Here is a 22,865-nt window from a genome sequence, read left to right as displayed (position 1 = left end):
CTGAGGCCAGATTTGAACTTAGGTCCTCCTGACTGCAGGGCTTGTTCTGTATTCACTGCACCACCTACCTGCTGCTGACCCTTTTTTTTTAAAATTACAGTGACAGGTGGCTATGATCCGATCATTCTTCTGTGGAATCCCCTCTTCATAAAGAAGCCCATGTGGCGGATGAAGGGGCATCAGACCTCAGTGACTCACGTTATTGTGAACGGAAAAAGCAGATGCATCATCAGCGTCTCCAAAGACAAAGTACTGTCTCCACAATGACAACCTCTATCCAAGTCCTTCTCTCCTGTTCCCTAGGGACGATCCCTTAGAGTCCATCCTTGTCATTTTAGGGATAGAAGCTGGGAAGTGGCTGGTTCAATGAATTCAAAGCAGAGCCTGCTTTAGGTGGAGTTGATATTTGGTTCCTCCCATCTTCAGTTCTACTTCAGTGTCTTCTCCATTGGTATATCCAGGCCTTCCCTGCCTCTACCAAACTGTTCAAAGCCTGAAGCTTTGGGGTCCCATTTGTATAATACAGAATCGTAAGGTTTAGAATTATGGAAAACCTTAGAGACCATAGAGTTCAACCTTCTCCTTTTTCTAGAGAAAGAAAATAAGTCCCTGAAAGTGGCATTGTGATGTAGCAGGAAGACAGCTGGCCCCAGAGTTAGGAAGACCTGGGTTCACATCTTGTCTGTGCCATATATAGGCTCTGTGACCTTAGGGAAATCATTTCACCTCTTGCTGCCTCAGGCAACATTGGTAGAGGGACTCTCCATATCAATGAAATCACATATGATAATAAACAAAAAAGTAAAATAAAATAAGGTCTTCTAAGTCACACATACCTTATGGTCTACCTGAGATTTGAATGCAGGCTTCATATAGAGGGTTCCAGCCACTTTTATCATATTATTTTGGGATTGACTATGCCTCACCACTTCCCAGATTTATGCCTGCTTTGTTTTCTGTCCATATGACTAATGAATTGCGGGTTAGTGTGAACCTGATGTCCTGAGGGGTTTATGCTATCTCAGTTACCATATTTATATTTTCACTGGTCCCTTGCTTAACCTTGAAGAAGCATCATGGTATAATGGAAATAGCATTAGATTGGGTGTCAAAGACACCCTGGCAGGCCAGTGAGGAGAGCTCCTTTTGGAAAGAGAGGACTCTTAGCACCTCTTTAAACCCTGCCCTAACACAGGTCAGCCCTCCCTTAAGGCAGAACTCTCTATGTCACATAGGTCTTAGTCACAGACTGTTAGATCTGTCTAAGGGACTTCAGCAATCAGATATCTAGTGACTTCATATGACAGAGAAGAAAACTAAGGTCCAGACAAGGGAAGGTACTTATCCAAAGCCACATAGGGTATTATCAGGAGTCATGGCTCCCAGACTAGAGCTCTTGCTGTCATATTGTACTATCATCCTGTTGGGGAGAGGACTTGTCTACAGCAATTTTGGGCTTGAGGGCTGGATATCATATCTCATCCTTATCATTTTTACCATCACTAGTCTAAGACCTATGTTTGAGTTGCTTAATGTTGAAGAGGCAGCCTGATACAAAAGAAAATAACATTAGATTTGAAATTGGAGGACTTGAGTTCGAATCTCATTCCTGCTACTTCATAGCTATATGATGTTAGCTAAATCCCTCCACCTTTCTGGGCCTCCATTTCCTCTTCTGCAAAATGATTTAAATGATCTCTAAGGTACCTTTTAACTCCAGATCTCCTGAATCTTTCTAAGCCTCATTTCTTTATCTGAAAAATAAGGATAAATAATAGTTTTCAGAACTTTACAACAAAACAATCTGTGCCTTCATCCTAATTTCTACACATTTTTCCTCCTCAGAACATCCGTCTATGGGATATACAGAACTTTCTGTGTTTCCAGTCCTTTTCAGGGAAATTTTTTGCCTTGGGGAATCATCCTATCACCAGTGCTTACTTCCACAAGGCCAGTGACACCTTTATTTGTGGTACCTATTCGGTGAGTGACAGGTTTTGATGGGGGTGGTCGGAACTGTTTGGATTTAGTCAATGGGCATTACATTCGGGAGACATAGGGTGGTTTTTTTGGTATTACTTCCCAACTCCTAGGACTCTGGTTCCTCCAAACTAGGATCATAGGATTTAGAACTGGAAGAGATATTAGGAATCACTTCATCTGCTCTCTCTACTCCTCCCCCATATAGAAACATAAAAATAGAAAACAGGTCATACAGATCAGAGCCAGGATTTCAACCCAGGTCTTCTGACTCTAAATTACAGTGTTCTTTGCATCTTCAGTGTTGCCTTTCCAAGGGACTGAGCAGATAGCAATCACAAGTTCAAGGTGGGGAATTTTAATCACATGATTTGACATGCAAAAGCATTAGGGTAAGATTTAGGAAAGAGGATACAGATCTAGGTTAGACAACTGGTACTGATCAGGAACATTTCAATTCTGGCAGACACTTAATAAGGGGATGTTTTGTGCAGAGCACTCACATTAGAAAGAAGTGAAGTTCAGATGAGACATTGTCCCTCCCTCCTAAAGTTTACAGTCTAGTAGGGGATTATCCATATGGATAATTATGACACAAAATATCACATGATGAAGATATGAGAGGTACAAGAAAATGCTAAGTGGGACCTGAAGATAGAAAGAGAATTAACCATTGGGATAGGCAGGCTAAGCTTCCAGAGGGGAGTAGCACCTAGGTCTTGTAGACTAGTCAAGTGAAAGGTGCTGACTGAGGTCTCTGGGTTCTGCTTCTCCCTCAGCCTTTGACCAGGTCCACACTCATAGGTTCTCTCAGTCCCACCATCGAACTACTTTCTGGATACAATGATGTCTTCCTAGTTCTAGGCAGCAATCTGAAATAAAAAATTCAGTCCAGCAACAAAACAGTTCTTGGGTACCAACTGTGTATAAGGTAATTTGTTGGGTACTCTGGAAGATAAAAAACATGGTCCCTGCTTGTAAGAAGTTCATGGTCTAGCTAGAGAGATACTTAAAAAGTTAAATCTTCCCAGGTGCTATCTAGGGGTAGAATCATATGAGTGATATAGATAGCAATTGAAAGACTAGGAGAAGGAGAAAGAGTTCCCCATTTGCAGTGAAGGCTTAATCCCCCTGGACTCCTCTGTAAAATGGGGATGATAACTTGCCTACTTCACAGGATTGTTGTAAATAATGGATGAGGATAACGTGTTTTGTAAGCCACAAATATACATATATAATATTAAAATAATTATTTATATAGAAATATAATATACATAAATATAATATATCATATAGAAATATAACAAAATAAATATGTAACATATAACATAGAAATATATCATATTATCAATATAACCTATACAAATAATTTCTATATAAATATATATACTCATTGATAAATATTTCAGTTTTATATTTATATATAAACATCTGATTATATACATGTATACTTACATGTGTGTCTATGTGTATGTATATACGCATGCCAGCTGTCATTATTACTAGACTTATTAAGTTGGTTTGTGTGAGGATCTAATGAAGGAATGGAGAACAAAGTACTTTATGAACTGCAAAATAATTAAACACATGGAAAATGCTATTTTTAATAATAGAAAGGTGCTGTTTTCTCAGTCAATCAATGAGCATTTATTAAACACACCGTGCTGCTTACTAGGAATACAAATGCAATGAATGAAGCAATCCTTACTTATAAGGAGCTTATATGTTAATGGGGAAAAACAAGTATTCCATGTCTAAGTATTTGCAGAATAAATATCAAAAGAACAAATACACAGTAGCAGGATGCAAAGTACTTTAGAGGGAGGGCTCTAGCAGTTGGAGGAGGGAGGTCAGGAAAGGCTTCATGTAGAAGATGGTGTTTTAGCATCTGAAAGAGAGAGGGACTCTTTGAGGAAGAGATGAGGTGAGAGTTGAATTCCAGGAATGGGGGACACCCAGAATAAAGGTATAGAGATAGGGTATAGGGGATTGTATGGATTGATACCTGGATTTAGGAAATGTGATAGTTTGGGACAGTACCAGACAGTACCAGAGAATCATTGACCCTTGGTGACTGGAGATTGCAGCAACAACAATGGTAATGGTTATAATAACAAAAATACTGCCTCCTATTTCTATGATGCATGAAAATTCACCAGAGTACTTCCTTCATAACATCCCATGAGATAGGTAATGCCAGGTGTTATTATCTCCATTTTACATCTCCCTTATGTTTACATTTTGTATTTTACAGATGAGGAAGACACAGAAAGATGGAGGCATAGAGAGGTTAAATAACTTAACCATGATAAAATAATTAATAAAATCACCAGTTGTTAAGACTGGAAGGGAGGGACCCCTAAGGAGGGACAATTTAGTCAAACCTCCTCACTTGACACCTAAGGAAACTGAGGTCTAGAGAGATAAAGTGAATTTCCTATGGTTACAGGCAGTTAAAGATTGAGCCTGGCCTCATGACTTCAAATCTAGTGTTTTTTCCAATATAACCCATGTCATCTCTTAGTAAGTGACAAAATTAGTGACTCTACCTGACTCCAAGTCCGGAGCACTTTCCACCCTATTATGTCTCAAGAAAGTGCATTAGATCTTGCTTCCATGTTCCTCAGAAAACAGTTAATGGTTCAGCCTGAGATATATGATGAGCGCTCACTAAATACTGGTTATTTGGTGGGTTTTAGTAGTTCTTATCCTTGTTCTAACTTTTCAGAGTATACATTTTATATATATCTGGTTTATTCTTATCCTTGTACATTTTATTTTCCCTGATAGGATGTATCCCCTCTCAGAGGGGAAAGATGGTCTTATTTTTGTTGTATCCTTAGCAACCAGTGCAAAGATTGGCACATAACAGGTGCCTAATAATGCTTGTTGATTGGTGACTCCTGGAGCAGACAAGACCATCTTGATTTTCAGTTTGTCTCATCTTTCTTCATGCACAGATTGGGATTCTTAGTGGCTATCTGGAGGCCCAGGTAGGGAGCAGGAAAATAGAGGAAGAAACTACCACCCATCATTCAGCCATATGTGGGGTCCTTTATAGCAAGACGTTCAGGCAGGTAAGGACAGCAGCTAAATCTACAGAATCTTAACAGTATGGATCACATACTTGTATGGAAACTGGCTCTCCAGTCCTAGGAATTGCTGTGTGTATCACCTGGTATGTGGCCATGAGTCTCTTTCTGTAGTAGTTATGAATAGAGGAAATACCACTTGTTCACTCTCCCTCACTCATAGTAGGAATCAGAAAATCATAGATTCAGAACTTGAAGAGACTGTAGAGATAATTTTTTTCCAAACCATCTCATTTTTACAGATGAGGAAACTAAGACCTAGGGAAATTAAGATATTTGACCAAGGTCACACAGATCGCTTCTGAGATGGGATTTGAATCATGCTGCCTCTTAGAAGCTAGAGGAGTTCTGCTTAGTGCCCTTCAGCAGAAAGCTTAGCGTGTGTGTCAAGTACTGTCATTGATTTGTTCATTTGGTAAATGTTTATTACATGACTGTTGTGCTAGGTTCCAGGGGTTAATATTTAGGTAAGGCATGGTTCTTATGGTCACAGAGATAAACCTCAAACAGATAATTATAATATCTAACATTACATTACAAATATATTAAAGAAATGTAAGCACATGCTATGTGATAACACTCTGGTAGGTGTGTGACAGTTCTAGGATGAAGGTTGTTGTCCATCAAGAGAATCAGGAAAGGCTTCATAGGAAAGGTGGCATTTGAGTTGGAAAGATCAGCAAAGTAGAAAGACTGTTGAATTTGGAGCACCAGCACCTAGGTGGGACCTTAGAGGTTATCAAAAGTCATTTCATATCTTTTTGCCTTAATTTTCTCATCTGTAAAATGAATTATATGACCCCCAACATTCCTTCTATCTCTAAATTCATGAGCCTGTGAACTGGATTTTAAAGGATGGATAGGAATTCAGCATTCAAAGATGGGGGTAGGCAGAGAAGAGGATTGTAGGAAGAAAAAATCTTCTTAGAAAGTGATATGAAGGTTAGATTGTACTAAGAAGAAAGTTTAGTGAAGAACACTAATTAGGAGGATGCGGTAGGAGTCCAAATGACAAGCAATGGAGGACTTATACTAGGCAGGGACCTGAGAGATGAGGGGATTCATGCAACTGATGATGCAAAAGGTGAATCAAGAGAACTTGATGATTGATTGGAATTGAGAAGTGATGAAAAGGAAGGAATAATTATAAATTCCAGGTTGGATACGTGGAGGAATGGTTGTTCCCCAGAAAAATAAATTCTTTAGATGGTCTTAGGCCTGGTGTGCTGTGGTGGGCACATATCTTCTTAGCATCCTTGAAAGGCTGAATGTAGTATGGATGCTTCTCATTGAGGTCACTGAACCTTTGCCCTCATGAAAGGGTCTGGAGAGGGGAGCATGGAATAGTTAGAGCATTGGACTGGAGGTTCAATTTGTCCCCATAAGTAGGATGGATTTGTACTCTGAGTTGTTTTTTCAGAAGTGTGGGATAGGTTGCACTGAGCCATCTATAGTCTCTCACAGAATAGTTATAGAACACCAGCAGTGGGAGAATGTGTGAAACATAGAAATTAAGAGCTGAAAGGGATCATAGGAGTTTCTCTAGTTCAACATGTTTATTTTTAAAAAAATTATTTATATTTTAAAACGAACAAATTTATTTTCTCTTCTTTTCACCTCTCCCTCCTATCCTTTCCCCTCCACCCAAATTGGGAAAAAAAGGAAAAACAAGAATCTTTTAACAAATATGCATAGTTAAGCAAAACATATTTCTATACTGACCATGTCTAAAAAGTATGTCTCATGGTGAACCCTGAGTCCATCACTAGGAGGTAGGTAGTATGCTTCATTAGTCCTTCAGAATCCTCGTTGGTCATGGCATTGATCAGAGTTCTGAGTCCATCACTAGGAGATAGGTAGTATGCGTCATTAGTCCTTCAGAATCCTTGTTGGTCATGGCATTGATCAGAATTCTGAATTAGTCTGCACAGTGTTGTTGCTATTGTATCAGTTGTTCTCCTGGTTCTGCTTACTTCACACCACATCAGCTCATATGTCTTATCAGCTTCTCTGAAACTGTCTCTCCCCTCACTTCTTATAACAGTAGTATTCTATTCTATTTATATGACATTATATGACATAATTCCAACATGCTCATTTCAATGTGACTGACTCTATGTCACACAGTTAGTACTTAGAGGAAACATACTGGTCTGTATGTGTTGTGTTATACCTGTTATCTCTTGTGTGGAACCTTCTGAGGCCCAGGTTCATCAGAGGAGAATACAGTGCCCTGTAGCTAGAGCTATCCCAGGTGAGAAGCTGATGATATACCTGAGATAGCTCTAGCTACAGACTCATGTCTTAATTTCAAGCTCAGCTCATTGGGAGGCCTGTTTATTGTAGTGTAATATTGTAAATCTGCCCTTGTCCTATCTAATGGAGTCTAACCCTGCCATGTTGGCAAGGAAAGCCCCTAGGCTTCCCAGATCTGTTCTCAGTAGGTGGTGAGCGGCAGCCTGAATGGTGTGGTGAGTGTGTGGGAGTTGGTGACAGGAAAGAAGGTGATAGAGTTTGCAGCATCAGAGTCCAAAGACGTGGAGCTTACAGCGATGGTCCTGGATGAGCTGGAGCGATGCCTCATCACCGGCATGAGAAACGGAACAGTCAAAATGTGGAATTATAACATTGGAGTCTGCCTGCTGCACTTCCCCAATCCAGACCAAATGGAGGTCAGTATCCCCAAAGGGCTGAAAGTTTAGGGAGAATTCAGGTTGTAGGCAAGGGTTTTTTTTTTCTCTTAATCTAAGCTATCATGCATGTAGGGAATTCTGAGGATATAAACTCTATCCATTGATACAGATGAACAACTCACCCTAACTCACAGTTTAGAGTGTTGCCTGAGGCACTGAGTAGTTAAGAAACTTGCCCAGGCTCACACAGCTAGTATCTCTTAGAGGCAGGACTTGAACTCAGGTCTTCCTCACTCCAAGTTGTTGTTCACTCCTATCTGATTTTCCATGACCCCATTTATGGGTTTCTTGGCAAAGGTATTGCAGTGGTTTGTTATTTCCTTCTCCAGCTCATTTTATAGATGAACAAACTAAAGCAAACAGGGTTAAGTGACTTAACCTAGGGTCGCAAAGCTAGTAGGTGTCTGAGGCCAGATCTGAATTCAGGAAGATGAGTCTTCCTGACTCCAAGCCTGGCACTTTATCCATTGTACTACCTAGCTGCCCCCCTATTCCCATATAGCACACTGCTCCTCTTGTGTGCATAGTTAATGGGGATAAGAAGCTCTACTTTTCCTTTCCCCAGGTGTTAGGAACATCAAATGAGATAAAAATGAATAACCATTTTGAGAAGGATGATTTAAGATACCAGAATAAAACAATCTGATGGAGTGGAATATATATGTTTCCTTCCGATTATCTCTGAAAGGAATAAAATAGCTCAAAGTGCTTTTCTCACAAAGGAGGTAGTGCATATGTTTTTATCTTCATTTTACAGATCAGGAAACTGAGACTCAGATAGGTCAAGTGACTTTCCTTAGGTCACACAGTTTGCTCAGAAACATCATTTGAAGCCAGGGCTCTCTTGACTCTAATCTGATCCCATTTTCACTACACGCTTGGGACACACACACACAGCTCTTTTCTCAAGGGTGGCTGAGAGATTGGTTTTCTTTATTCCCCAACAGATCAGTGGAATTGCTCATGTGAATGGGGTATTCTATGTGGCAGGGTGGAGTAAGAGGATCTCATGGTACCTGTAAGTAGGAAGTCTCCGGTCATGGGAAGGGCTGTGTTCCCCTTGAGCACTAACCCCTGAATTCTGTTCTTCCTTTCTATTTCTCTGTCCCTGCTTCATCCAGATAGTTATAATACTGGTCAGAGACCTGTTCCCATGGGGGCACTAATTCCCTCTGTGGTAATGACTTGTTAGCCAAGCCAGTCAAAAGTCAAATATTGAGGTTTCCTTGGTGCAGAATGCTGTGCTAAGAATTGGGAGAGCAGTTAGAAATCAATAAGGCATAATCACACTGTCCTCAAATGACTCATACTCTATGGCGAAGGAGACGTGATACATATACAAGAATCCCACAAAATGCAATAATGTATAACGACTACAGTGCAGAATAGAGTATAAGATACATGAGACAAGTAAAGAATTATCATTGAAAATTAAAGAAAGAAAAGTCATTTCTAGATCTTGGTATACTAACCTCCCTTTTAAAATGAAGAGAAAATTAAATTTAATAAGGATAAATGTGAAGTTCTGCATTTGAGTGAAAAAAAAAAGCTGCCTAAGTGTAGCATGGGAGAGGTATAACTAGAGTAATATTTGGTTAAAAAGTCCCTGGGGTTTTAATGACTACAAGCTCTATATGTCAACAATGACAGAAAAAGCTAATTTGATCTTATCCTTCATTCATTCATTCATTCATTCATTCATTCATTCATTCATTCATTCATTCATTCATTCAATAAACTTCTCCTCGAGGTACTGAACTGTCTTACCTCAGGGAAACCCTTCTAACTCTGAGATTCTCCAAATCTTGGCCTGGGGGTGGCAATTATAGGGAGATAGAATTTGAGTCAATGTAGGGGGAACTTTTTAGAGGTATCTGACAGTAGAATGAGGCAGATTATGAGACTTTGGGCTCCCTCTACATCATGGAAGGTACTTGAACACTTTCTCATGTTCAGTGACCACTTTGGTATGTGATACAAGGGTTCAGGTAGTGGCTAGGCTAGGATACCTCTGAGATCCCTCTCAAATCCTGAGGTTCTGTGATTCTAGGTTGGAAGAAAGTTTTGATATGAGAAAGCAGAGCATTATATGGGCCTACATTCCAAATGGCTTTAGTCACTAGAGCCTTCCTGAAGTCCATGGGAACTCTGAGGTAGGAAAATGTCTTTATTCTTGACTGATGACTGATGTTTTGTCCCAGGTATGGAAACAAGGAAGTAGTCCCCCTGTATGACCACTGGCCTTACTTTCACACTGAGGATATCTTGTGTCTGGCCAAGTACCGTAGCCACATCCTGGGATCAGCTTCCTATAATGGTGACATTTTCATTTGGAATGTCAGCTGGGGAAAGCCCCTTATTCATTTCAATGCTTCAAGGAGCCCCCTTGCTTTGAAGCCCAAGAAGGTATGTTCAAGGGGAGCCCTTGGCCTCCCTTTCAATTTATTTTTTTAAAAAATTTTTTAGTTTTATTTATTTATTTTTAGATTTTGACATTCATTTCCACAAAATTTTGAGTTCCAATTTTTCTTCCTATCTCTCCCCTCCTCCCACCCCATAACACCTTACATTCTGATTACCCCTTCCCTCAATGTGCCCTCCCTTCTATCACACCCCACCCTTCCCTTATCCCCATCTTCTCTCTTTTCTTGTAGGGCAAGATAAATTTCTATGCCCCATTACCTGTATTTCTTATTTCCCAGTTATATGCAATAAAAATTCTCAACATTCATTTCTAATACTTTGAATTCCAACTTCTCTCCCTCCCTCCCTCCCATCTCATCCCCACTGAGAAGACAAGCAATTCAATACAGCCTATATATATGTTGTTTTGCAAAAGACTTCCATAATAGTCATGTTGTGTAAGACTAACTATATTTCCCTCCATCCTACCCTGTCCCCCTTTTTTATTCTCTCATTTGACCTTGTCCCTTCCCAAAAGTGTTTACTAGTTACTCCCTTCTCCCATTTGCCCTCCCTTCTATCATCCCCCTCACCCCACTTGTCCCCTTCTCCCCTAATTTCCTGTAGTGTAAGAGATTTTCACACCAGATTTAGTGAGCATGTTATTCCCTCCTTAAGCCATATGTGAAGAGAGTAAGCTTCACTTTTCCCCTCTTACCTCCTCCCTTTTCTCCATTGAAAAAGATTTTTCTTATCTCTTTTATGAGTGATAATTTGCCCCATTCCATTTCTCCTTTTCTCCTCCCAATATATTACTCTCTCACCCCTTAATTTTATTTTTTTATAGATATCATCCCTTCTGATTCAACTCAACCTGTGCTTTCTGTCTATATGTGTGTGTGTGTGTGTGTGTGTGTATAATCCCTCTACCTATCCAAATTCTGAGAAAAGTCTCGAGTTACAAATATTATCTTTTCATGTAGGAATGTAAACAGTTCAGCTTTAGAAAGTCCTTTATGATTTCTCTTTCCTGTTTACCCTTTCATACTTCTCTTGATTCTTGTGTTTGAAAGTCAACTTTTCTATTCAGTTCTATTCTTTTCATCAAGAATGCTTGGAAGTCCTCTATATCACTGAATGACCATTCCCTTGAAGTATTATACTCAGTTTTGCTGGGTAGGTGATTCTTGGTTTTAATCCCAGTTCCTTTGACTTCTGGAATATCCTATTCCAAGCCCTTTGATCCCTTAATGTAGAAGCTGCCAGATTCTGTGTTATCCTGATCGTATTTCCACAATACTCGAATTGTTTCCTTTTAGCTGCTTGCAATATTTTCTCCTTGACCTGGGAACTCTGAAATTTGGTCACAATATTCCTATGAGTTTCTCTTTTCGGGTCTCTTTCAGGAGGTGATCGGTGAATTCTTTCAATGTTTATTTTGCCCTCTGGTTCTAGAATATCAGGGCATTTTTCTTTGATAATTTCATGAAAAATAATGTCTAGGCTCTTTTGATCATGGCTTTCAGGTAGTCCCATAATTTTAAAATTGTCTCTCTTGGATCTATTTTCCAGGTTACTTTTTTTTTCCAATGAGATATTTCACGTTACCTTCTATTTTTTCAGTCTTTTGATTTTGTTTTGTAAACTTCTTGGTTTATCATATAGTCCCCTTTTCTCCTTTCCCCTTCTCCTCTTTCTCTGCCTTTTCCTTTCAGAGACTGTTTCTCTTCCTCTAGCCCAGACTGAAAGTGCAGCAGTCACTCTCAGGCCTCATTCCATACCTGATTAACATGAGACCTTTGGCCTGCTCTGTTTTGGATCTGGGTTGGTTTACTCCTTCCTTAGACAACCTGGTGGTCTCCACTTCTGGGGGCTCACCATATTGGTGTTGGATTTAGAATGGACACTGAATTGGCTTTAGCCCTATTGCAGCTCAGGACTTTTGAGCTCAAGAAATGTAGTCTTGTTATATGCTAGAATGTGAGAGCTGGAAAGTATTTGAGGTCATCAACCCTCCTTATTTTACACATGTGGAAAGTGAGGCTTACAGAAAAGTGACCTGTATAGTCACATGGCTGGTTAGTAGAGGATCTGAGTTTAGAATCCAGATGTCATAACTCCCAGTTTCCACTACCCCACCCCACCACTTAACTTATTTTTCTATCAGGATGTGACCTGACACTTGTATGAGATGCTTTTTCATAGGCTCATAGTTTTAGAGTTGGAAAGGACCTCAGAGATCTAGTCCAATCTGATTCTTTCCCTGTCCTCAAAATACAAACATATTACAGATGGCAAAACTGAGGCTCAGAGAGGTTAAGTGATTGGCCAAGGTCATATATGTCAGAGGCAGATTTTGTACTCAGGTCCTCTGACTCCAAAGGTGGTGCTTTTACCACCACACTCCTCCCCCCTTTTTTTCCCTAGGAGAAACTCAATCATTAGCAAGCACCCAGACTGAAGAGCCCACCAAATTCAAGTCCTTATTTTAATATGATTTCTCTCCTGTGGGGTCAGGTCTTCATGGAGGAGAATCGTATGACGCTTGCTGACTTAGTGAACAGGAGTAGTAAGATCAAAAAGTACTGGGCAAAAAAGTCCCTCTGGCGACCCACGAGTGGGCAGTCTGCCAAAGTGCTGGTCCGCAGGAGCCTGACCTCCGCCCCACCTGCCATGAAACGCACAGTAGGAAAGGAGCCATCAAGATACATGGGAAGAAAGGAGCCATTGAGACACACGGAAGAGAAGGAGCTATCAAGAAAAAAGGGGCGAAAGGAGCCATCAAGGCACAAGGGAGGAAAGAAGTCATCAAGATACAAGAGAGAAAAGGAGCCATCACCTCAGCCCACATTGCAGGTGGGACCCCTGAAAGAATAATCCTAATCCCTTGTGCAGGTTAACTTTTCAAAGTCCTTTCCCATTCAGTGTCTGGTTTATTCTTTACAACAGTCCTGACAGACAGAGGGAAGCAGGGCAGACAATGGTCCATATTTAGTAGCTGAGGAAACTGAAGCCTAGAGCAGTGAAATGTCCCACCCAAGATCATGTAACTCTTATGGTAAAGTCCAGACTAGAACCCTGGGGGCTCTCAACTCCACATCTAGAGATCCTCCCGTTATTCCATGCCGAAGTATATACCTGTTCTCTGGCCTGTGTTTTCATTGATGTTTCCCTGTAGACTGCCTAATTTTGTCTGCTCTACCTAATTTCTTTTAGGATACACATGATTTCTTTTAGACTCTGCCTGGTATATTTCTGTGTCTGGGCTAAGTGGAGTGGCTGCAGTTTTCCATGATCAGTAAGGCTTTCACAACTGTCCCAGCTATTGAGTTTATCTTTCAATCCTCTTTTCCATTGTGAGGGAATACTACAGGTGGAAAGGGAGAGGGAGAGTGGGGGGGATGGCTGTGACTACCATTCTTTTCTCTGTCTCTCCCCTGTGTGGACCCCAAGTGGAATGTGGACATCATTCCCTCAGGGATCTCAAGTTGCTTGAGAGAAATAACTTGGGCCTGTGTGGGGGGTGGGCGTAGGGTCCTCCTCTTTCTTTTCAGAAACCTTGCGGCTCTGTCAGCGATAAGGCGGTGACCTTGGTGAGACCTCAAGCCAAAGCTTGGATCCGGAACAGAAATTTACAGAAAGAAAATGAGGATTATGCTAGGCAGACAGAAAAGAAAGACTCATTGGCATCTGTGGAGAAGGTTGGCTAAGCTCATCGGGGGGGATCTGTTACTCAAACTATGGTACAATCTGCCTGGGCACCTGTCCATTCCCAAATCCCAGAGGGTTGGGCTAGTGGGGACCACAGAGACCAGTTTTCTCTGTCACCCTGAATGCTTTGGGTGATTATAAGTTTAGGTGGTGGCTCAGGTAATGGTGTAAAACTCAGTTAGTGGTTCCAGTCTCTAGGAAGAACTGTTAACAAAGAAAAGTGAGTAGAGAAGCCAGTGTTGGGCATGGCATTGATTAATCAATCAACAAGCATTTATTAAGTAGTTAATATGTGCCAGGCACTATGCTGAGTACTGGGTGTATAAAGACTGAAGTGAAGGGGTTCCTGCCCTCAAGGAGCTTTAATTGTAATGGGGATATAACACATGCATAACATGTATAACATTTGCATGTGTATACATGCAAATATGCACACACACATATACATACAAAATGCATACATACATGCATACACACATATATGTTAATTGAATGTAAGAGCAACACTTAAAGGCCCCTATCCTGCAAGGAAGCAAGAGCCTATGTGTCATTTGCACCATGGCTTGTGTTCCGGAGAATTTTTTTTTACAAAATGCTTTTTATATGCTATCTCATTTGATACAACAACCCTGTGAGGTAGGTGCTATTATACCTATTTTACAGATGATCAAACTGAGGCTGAGAGGTGATGTTACTTGTCCAGGAGCATATGAGTCTAGTGGGTTTCTAAGCCAGAATTTGAAACTGGGTCTTCCTAAATCCAAGTATAGTGCACTATTTATGGTGCCATTTAGCTTCTAGCTTCTTGTCTGTCTCCTTCCCTACAATCTCCACCTTACATTCTTTCTTCCTAGACTAAATATCCCTACTATCTTCATCTGACTTTTTTATGACATAGTTTCTAGTTATTTCTCTGTCCTCATCAGTCTCTTCTGGACATGTTCCAGTTTATACTAGTCCCTCTTAGAATCTAGTTTCTAGAACTGGGACCAGTATCCCAGACAGGGTATGAGTAGGCTATAGGACAGTAGGACCTTAGTCTTTTTCATTCTGAATATGAGACTTTTATGCATCCAATTGAATGCTCTCCTTGAGGGCAGGATTAGTTTCATTTTTGTCTTTATAATTCCAACAGTGCTGGAGCATTCTGGCACAAAGTAGGTATGAAAATAAATATTTGTTGGTTGATGGATTGATGTAGCCTAAAATATTGTTGGCCTTTGTTTGGACAGTCATCAGACTGTTGAGTTAGATCCAGGTCAATTCAATAAACATGTTGTACCATGAGCTACCCGCTGGGGGTGTGCCACTGCTCCTGGAGGATGTCAGAAAAGCAGAATGAAAAATTTGCTAGTAGATTTTCAGTTGTGTTCCACTCTTCATGACCCCATTTGGGATTTTCTTGGCAAATGTACTGCAGTGGTCTGCCATTTCCCTCTCCAGCTCATTTTACAGATGAGGAAACTATGGCAGATAAGGTAGCCTGATGCTCTATCCACTGTGCCACCTGCTACCCATTGCTAGTAGATAATCCAAAGTAATCAAGAATTGACCTATTTTTGAAGGTAAAATGGGTGTTTGTGTGGGGGTGGGGGTGGGGTTGGGTGAGGATGGGAGCAAAATTATTCCAACAGTTGTGTTTTTTGCAGGCTGAGAGCATGACATCCTTGCCTGAGGCTTTGGTAATAGTAGATGGCAACTCAACAAACATTTATTAGGACTATGTTTCTTCCTTTGCTGTGTCACTACTATTATTAGACCTTGTATCTGTTTGGCACCTTATTTATTTCCTCAGAATTTTTGCAACCAATAGCTCATTTGATCCCTTACCAAATCTCTATGAGGTCAAGGCTTTATTATCCCCATTTGACAGATCAAGGAACTGAGGAAAAGAAAGGGGAAGGGACTTGCTCAGAGTCACACAATGAGTTAGTAACAGAATCAGGACTAGGATCACAGAGTTGAAAAGGGACTTTAGAAGTTATTTACTTCAACCTGTACATACAAGGACAAGAATTCCAGCCATACTATCCCTAACTGGTTGAAGATTTCCAGTGAGTAGCCTTTCTGTCTCCTAAGATAGCCCTCTTCCCCTTTAGGGAAGGGAATAGGCACCTAGATTTTGCCTACTATGCACCAGCCATTGTACTAAGTGCTTTTGTAGAAATTGCCTCATTTGATCGTCGGGACAATTTTAATTGTAATTTCCTTCTATTGAACTGAAACTTATTTCTCTGAAGTTTCCACCCATTTCTAATAGTTATGCCTTCTTGGTTCGAGCAGAACAAGTTTATAATCCTTCTTCTTCTTGATAACCCTTCAAATATATCCCCTTCTCATTAGTGGCTTTCTTCTCATTTGAGTAAGCAGAGGGCGGGTTAACCACTTGGAGAAAGCAACACATACAGGAAAAGTAATACACAGAGATAATGATACAGCATGTGGACAATAGATTGAAGGAATAAGAGAGGTAGATTGAATAAGCAGAAGAGTGATCTACAAAGTCAGACAGGGAAACAGAGGATGAGGAAGGGAGTTGGGAGGGAGGGAGGGAGAGAAGAGAGAGAGAGAGACAGAGAGAGACAGAAACAGAGAGACAGAGATTCCAATATAAATATGGACTAGCTAGTGTGTGAGGTCCCTAACAGCCCTTGAGATTCTGTGATTCTCTCATAAATGAAGATGATAATCACATCCCTCTAGCCTAGCCCAGCCGTCTCACCATCCCCTAGTTTTCTCTTCAAGAGAGACATTCTTTAGCTTCTCCTCAGTATGGTCTCTTCTCCTTTCCTCATTCTTTGATTTTTTCCTTGTTAGATGTTCTAGGTCAGGGGTTTTTAGCATGGAGTCTATGAATTTGTTTTGTTTTAAACATTTTTTTGATCATTGTATTTCAGAATAGTTAGTATCTTTTGTGATACCATGTATTTTGTTTTATCCATTTAAAAACATTGTTTTGAAGGGTCCATAGTTATCACCAGACTGCCAAAGGGGTCCATGGCATAAAAAAGGTTAAGGACCTCTTGTCCAGGTGATCCCATAATTCCAGGCTGTTACATCTAGAAGCTCCTCATAGACTCTCTATGCCTTGACCCCTCTGTCTTGTATGATCTGTTTGTAGTTCAATTTATTTGTTGCTCTTTTGTTCTGTTTGTGGCTCAGTCCCTAAGTTGATCTCTGACTCTGGCTTGGGCTCAGGATGGTCTCTTTGTGTCTGGCCCTCTCCTTCCTTCCTTCCTTCCTTCCTTCCTTCCTTCCTTCCTTCCTTCCTTCCTTCCTTCCTTCCTTCCTTCCTTCCTTCCTTCCCTCCCTCCCTCCCTCCCTCCCTCCCTTCCTTCCTGTTTCTCTCACATTCTCCTTGTTTGTTCCCTTAATTGGTAGCTGTCTCCGTTACTTTTTCTGTATGTGTTTTTTCTGTGTGTGCCTCTGTATGTCTCTGTTTCCATGTGTCTGTACACATGGAGTTGGACAGCAATCTCCATGTGACTGTCTTTGTGTATGTCTGTTTCTATTTCTTTGCGTCTTTGTCTCTATCTTTGTGTAGCTCCCTCCCTCCCTCCCTCTCTCTCTGTCTGTCTCGGTCTCTTTCTGATTCTATATATGTTTCTGGCTCTGTTTGACTCTGTATCTGGGTCTCTGCTCTGTCTCTGTCCCAGGGTGAATCTCTGATTCTCTCTGTATCTCTCTGCTCGATTTTTGTGTGACTGCCTGTGCATGTCTGCTTCTTTTCTTCTGTCTGTGTGTGCGTCTCTTGTTTCTGTCTGTGTGTGGGCCTATCTTTGTCTTCTGTGTAGGTGTTTTTCTTTCCCTGTGTGTGTGTATGTGTGTGCGTGCGTGTGTATTTCTATGTTTCTAGAATCTTGTCTGTTTCTGGGAGGGTATATTTGTGTCTATGTATGCCTTTGTGTATGAGTGTGTCTGTTTCTAGGTGTCTGTCTTGGTGTGTGTGTGTGTGTGTGTGTGTGAATACCTAGATGGAACTTCATGTGTGGGTCTCTAATTCATACATTTCTGTGTCTCTGTGTCTTTTTCTCTGAGTATCAATGTTTCCAGGTGGTTACATGTCTATTTCTTGGAGCATGTTTGTTTTGTCTATGTGTGGTCTCCTGTGGCTCTGTGTGTGTATGTGTGTGTGTACTTAATTCAGTGTGGCTTTGTGGGTTTTTGTGTATTCCTATTTGGGGGTCTCTGTGTGGGTATCTGAGTGCAAGTGACTGATTGTGTTTATGTATATACCAGTGGGTGTGTGTTATACTGTTTGCCTCTGTGTGTGTACGTGAACCTCTTATGGACTCTATGGTTGTGTGTCTCTTTGTATATTTCTTTGTGGGGATGTCTGTCTAGAGGTATGACAGTCCCTTTGTAGGTGCGTTTATCTTTGGGTGATTATGTCTGTGTCTCTCTCTGGAGCTCTGTGGCTCTGTGTGCCTGTCTCTCAGAGAATGTGTGTACGTGCATGTGTGCGTGTGTGTGTGTGTGTGTGTGACTGTCTTTTTGAGTACATTTCTGCCTCGGTATGTTTCTGTCCCTGGAGACAGTACGGACATGTCTCTGTATGTATGCATATCTCTAGTCTCTGTGACTCTGGGTACTCTTGTACTTATCTTTCTTTGGGTGTACATGAACATTTTCTTTCTCTTTCTTTCTTTCTTTCTTTCTTTCTTTCTTTCTTTCTTTCTTTCTTTCTTTCTTTCTTTCTTTCTTTCTTTCTTTCTTTCTTTCTTTCTTTCTTTCTTTCTTTCTTTCTTTCTTTCTTTCTTTCTTTCTTTCTTTCTTTCTTTCTTTCTTTCTTCCTTTCTTTCTTCCCTTGAGTTTTTACTCTCTGTGTGCATGCATCTCTTTATTTCTCTCTGTGTTTGTTACTTTGTCCATGATTTTCTTTGCTCATGTGTGAGAACACATATCCTTGTCTGTCCTTGTATTGGTGTGTCCCTCTCTCCGTGTATGTGTGTGTGTATTTGTATGTGTATGCTTCTGAGTGTATCTGTCCCTCTATATGTGTTTTTCTCTACCTGTGATTCTGTCCGTTTGTGTGTCTCTGCCTCTGTATTACGACTCTGCCCCATGTGCTTCTGTGTCTCTGTCTCTCTGTCCCCAAGTGAATCTCTGTTTCTGACTCCATGTCTCTTTGCTCCAATGTGTATGTCTATTTTTGCCCTTGTGTGTGACTATATGTGCTTAGGTTCTCTGTGTGTCCCTCTTCATCTCTCTGTTCAGGTGTCTCTGTTTCTCTGTGCAGGAGTGCTTCTCTCTGTTCAGATGTGCCTGTGTACGTGTTTTATCTTTCAGTGTGTATATATCTCTGTATGCATCTTTGTGTCTATATACATACATACATACATACATACATATATATATATACATATAGCTGTGTTGATTTCTGTGTGTGACTTTCTCTAGCAGAGTGTGAGTGTATGTGTGTATGTGTGTATGTGTAGGACTGTATGAGGCTGTGGTTGTCTCTGTATGTATACATAGGCTTGTGTCTCTATGTAGGTATCTGCTTGTGTATTTTGTATCCCTGTGTATAACTGTGTTGTTTTTGTTTGTGTCTGTTTGGGCATGTGATGGTGTCTCTCTGTGTCTGTGAGTGTCTGTGTGTGTGTGTGTGTGTGTGTGTGTGTGCGCGCCATGGACATCTCTCTCGGTATAGACACATCTCTCCTGTTTCTGTTTGCACACAGACATTGTTCTGTCCATGTTTTTGTGTAAATGTGCGCGTGCAAATCATTTTGTATCTTTGTGTATATTTGTACTGGTTTCTGTGTATGACTGTCTGTGAGGGTCACTGTGTGGCTATTTCTCTGTATAGTTGTAGGTATGTCTTTCTATGTATGAATCTTTTTCTTTGGGTGTGTACTTGTGTGTGTGTGTGTGTGTGTGTTTGTGTCTTTCTCTGTTCCTGCCTGGACCTGAGTGTATATCTCTCCCTTACTGTTATCCAATGAGCACACACACTCTTTAGTGGGGCTGTGTTTGTTACATTTTTCTTTCTATGGATATGCACGTATCTCTCCTAGTCTTTCTGTGTGTATATATATATCTATGTGGGTATGCATTTCTCTGTTTTGGTGTGTGCACATCTCTCTGTATCTGCATGTACGTCCTCAACTTCTGGATGTGGCTATGTCTGTTTCTGTGTGTGGTCATATCTCTGTGCAAGCATGTCTCTGTGTTTGTGTGTGTTGTGTTGCTGAGTGTGCATGGTGACTCGTCTGTCTGTGCATCCGTATGGGCATGTCTCTGTACAGGTATAATTTTGTCTGTGTGGCTATGCTGTTTTCTGTGTCTGACTATCTCTGGCTGAGTGGGTCTTTGAGGAGGTGTCTGTGCATCTTTGTATGTACACACATCTCTGTGTGCTTATGGTTATGCTCATCTCTCTGTTTCTGGCTGTGCAAATATCTGTCTCTGTGGGTATGCATTTAACTATCTCTGTGTATACGCATCTTTGTCTCTGTTTCGGTGTGGGCACATTTCTTTGTATGGCTGAGCTGATTTCTGTATGTGACCATATGTCTTCCTCTTCATGGCTATGGGTATGTGCTCATGTTTCTGTTTCTGTGTTTGTGCTCATCTTTCTCTGTCTATGGGCAGGACTATGTCTGTGTGAGGCTGTGTTGGCTCTGTGCTTGTGTGAGCGCTGTTGTAGCCGTCACTGTGTGGGGGTTGCTATGTGTGACTGTCTTTTGATGTACGACTGTGTGTTTGTCATTGACTGTGGATTCTTTGGACATGTGGCTAGCTATGTGTTTCCATCTGCGTCTGTATTTCTTTAGCTGTGTATCTGTGTATCTTTTTGTCTTTCTGGGTATCTCTGGGTGTATGAATATGTCTTTGGATTTGTATGTATATATGTGTGTCTTTCTCTCTGCGTATGACTTTCTGTATGTCTTCAGGTGTGCATATGTATCTTTATGTGTGGTAGTTGTCTGTGTTTTGGAGTGTGTGTTTTTATGTGTGTCTCTGTGTATCTCTGACTGTGTATGTATCTATATTTCTGTGGGTGTGTGTATGTATATTTTTGTGTGAATCTTTGGGTATATCTGTTCTGGATGTATGTATATGTATATCTCTGGATTTGTGTTTGTGTGTGGTATGTGGGTATCTGTATACTTTTCTGTTTTTTGGTGTATGCTTTTAGGTGTGGTATATGTATACTTTTATGTGTTCAAGTGTGTGCCTATGTTTTTGTTTCTGGGTGTCTGTTTCTTTTTTTTAATTAATTAATTAATTAATTTTTAGTTTTCGACATTCATTTCCACAAGATTTTGAGTTCCAAATTTTCTCCCCATCTTTCCTCTCCCTCCACTCTGAGAGGGCATGAATTCTGATTACGCCTTCCCCCAGTCTGCCCTCTCTTTTATCATCCTCTCTTCTTATCCTCTTCCCCTTTATTTGAAGGGCAAGATAGATTTCTATACCCCATTGCCTGTATATCTTGTTTCACATTTGCATGTAAAAACAATTTTTAACATTTGTTTTTGAAACTTTGAGTTCCAAATTCTCTTCCTTCTTCCCTCCCCATCCACCCTCATTGAGAAGACAAGCAATTCAATATGGGTTATACATGTGTAGTTATGTGAAACACTTCCGTAATAGTCATGTTGTGAAAGACTTTATCTCCCTCCATCCTATCCTGCCCCGCACTAATTCTGTTTTCAACTTTAACCCTGTCCCTTTTCAAAAGTGTTTGCTTCTGACTACCCCCTTTCCCAATCTGCCCTCCCTTCTATCATCCCCGTACCCTTATCCCCTTCCCCCTTACTTTCCTGTAGGGTAAGATACCCAGTTCAGCGTGTATATTATTCCCTCCTTAAGCCAAATCTGATGAAAGTAAGGTTTACTCATTGTTTTTCACCTTCCCTTTCTTCCCCTCCATTGTGCAACCTTTTTCTTGTCTCTCTTATGTGAGACAATTTACCTCTGGGTGTCTGTTTCTAAGCATAGATTCCTGTGTACCTTTAATTGTGTGTGTGTGTCTTCTTGTCACTGTGTTTTTGTGGTTATGTGTTTTTTCCTATATCTGTACATACTAGATTCAAGGGCTCTACCTTGGAGCACATGTAACCCCCAGCTCCTGGGAGGTACTTTCTGGTCATCCTCAAGATGTTCCCCTTGGGTATTTGGCATGGCTTTTCTGCTGGTATCTGTATAGACCTTAGAGTTTGCTCTCCTCTTCATGCCCAGTCTGACCTAGGATTCTGAGACAGATGCTTCTGCCAGCTCCTCCAGGGATACTGCTAGGATATTGAGGAAAAAATCTACACCTTCATCACTTGGCATCATGGAAGGGCAGGGGGAAAGGAGACTGACTGAGATGAAGGCTGGGAGCTCAGTTTCTCCATTTCCTTCTCTACTTATCTGGAACCTCTCTGTTTGTTCAATAGAGGATCTGGGTGGATACTTCTCTAGGTGGTTATGAAGGATGCCCCCATGGCAGAGTCTCTGTGTGTCTATGTGTCTCTGGGTATGTGTCTGTCTCTTGATGTATATGTGGCAGTTTCTGTGTGTGATTGTGTGGAATTCTGTAGTTGTGTCTGAGCAGTAGTGAATGTTTCTAAGTATGCCCATGTATTTGGAATATTTCTTTGTATGACTGGGGATCTTTGTAGTTTTTAAAATTTGCAAAACATTCTTTAAAATCAAAGAAAATAGGTCTTGCATAGTTTTTAAAATTTACTAAACTGAAATGAAAAGTCAGAGAAAATATGACTAACTCCATCTTTTTTTCCAAGTTGAATAACTTAGTTATTTTTCTTTATTTTAGCACTATATACTTTTAAAATATGCTTCCCTTACCCAGCCTAGATAACAATTAGGCTCGTAATATTCCTTGTGGCACTGTATATTTGAATAATGTTCTAAAGTTTTAATCTAATTCGGACAAATGGCAATGTCCTCCCTCTACTTTCCTTTCCCTTACTTGATTTTTAAAAAAATTTTTCCACTTAGTATTATATTTTTTCCATTTATATGTAAACAT

At 40.6% G+C, this 22,865-nt stretch overlaps 1 protein-coding gene across 1 annotated transcript in view; it reads left to right on the top strand.

Moving 5' to 3' along the window:
* Positions 1 to 22,865, top strand: part of EFCAB8 (EF-hand calcium binding domain 8) — a 128,421-nt gene that overhangs the window by 67,160 nt on the left and 38,396 nt on the right. The window contains exons 14-21 of the mRNA XM_072631579.1: positions 101 to 249; positions 1,846 to 1,983; positions 4,941 to 5,057; positions 7,517 to 7,744; positions 8,713 to 8,783; positions 9,967 to 10,171; positions 12,686 to 13,024; positions 13,702 to 13,869. Of these exons, the coding sequence (XP_072487680.1) occupies positions 101 to 249; positions 1,846 to 1,983; positions 4,941 to 5,057; positions 7,517 to 7,744; positions 8,713 to 8,783; positions 9,967 to 10,171; positions 12,686 to 13,024; positions 13,702 to 13,869 (1,415 nt within the window). The remainder of the gene's footprint in view (positions 1 to 100; positions 250 to 1,845; positions 1,984 to 4,940; positions 5,058 to 7,516; positions 7,745 to 8,712; positions 8,784 to 9,966; positions 10,172 to 12,685; positions 13,025 to 13,701; positions 13,870 to 22,865) is intronic.

This window comes from Notamacropus eugenii, chromosome 1 (genome assembly GCF_028372415.1).
Source record: "Notamacropus eugenii isolate mMacEug1 chromosome 1, mMacEug1.pri_v2, whole genome shotgun sequence".
NCBI lineage: Eukaryota > Metazoa > Chordata > Mammalia > Diprotodontia > Macropodidae > Notamacropus > Notamacropus eugenii.
The sequence above is the reverse complement of the archived record's forward strand: the minus strand, read 5'-3'. Positions and strand labels throughout refer to the sequence as shown.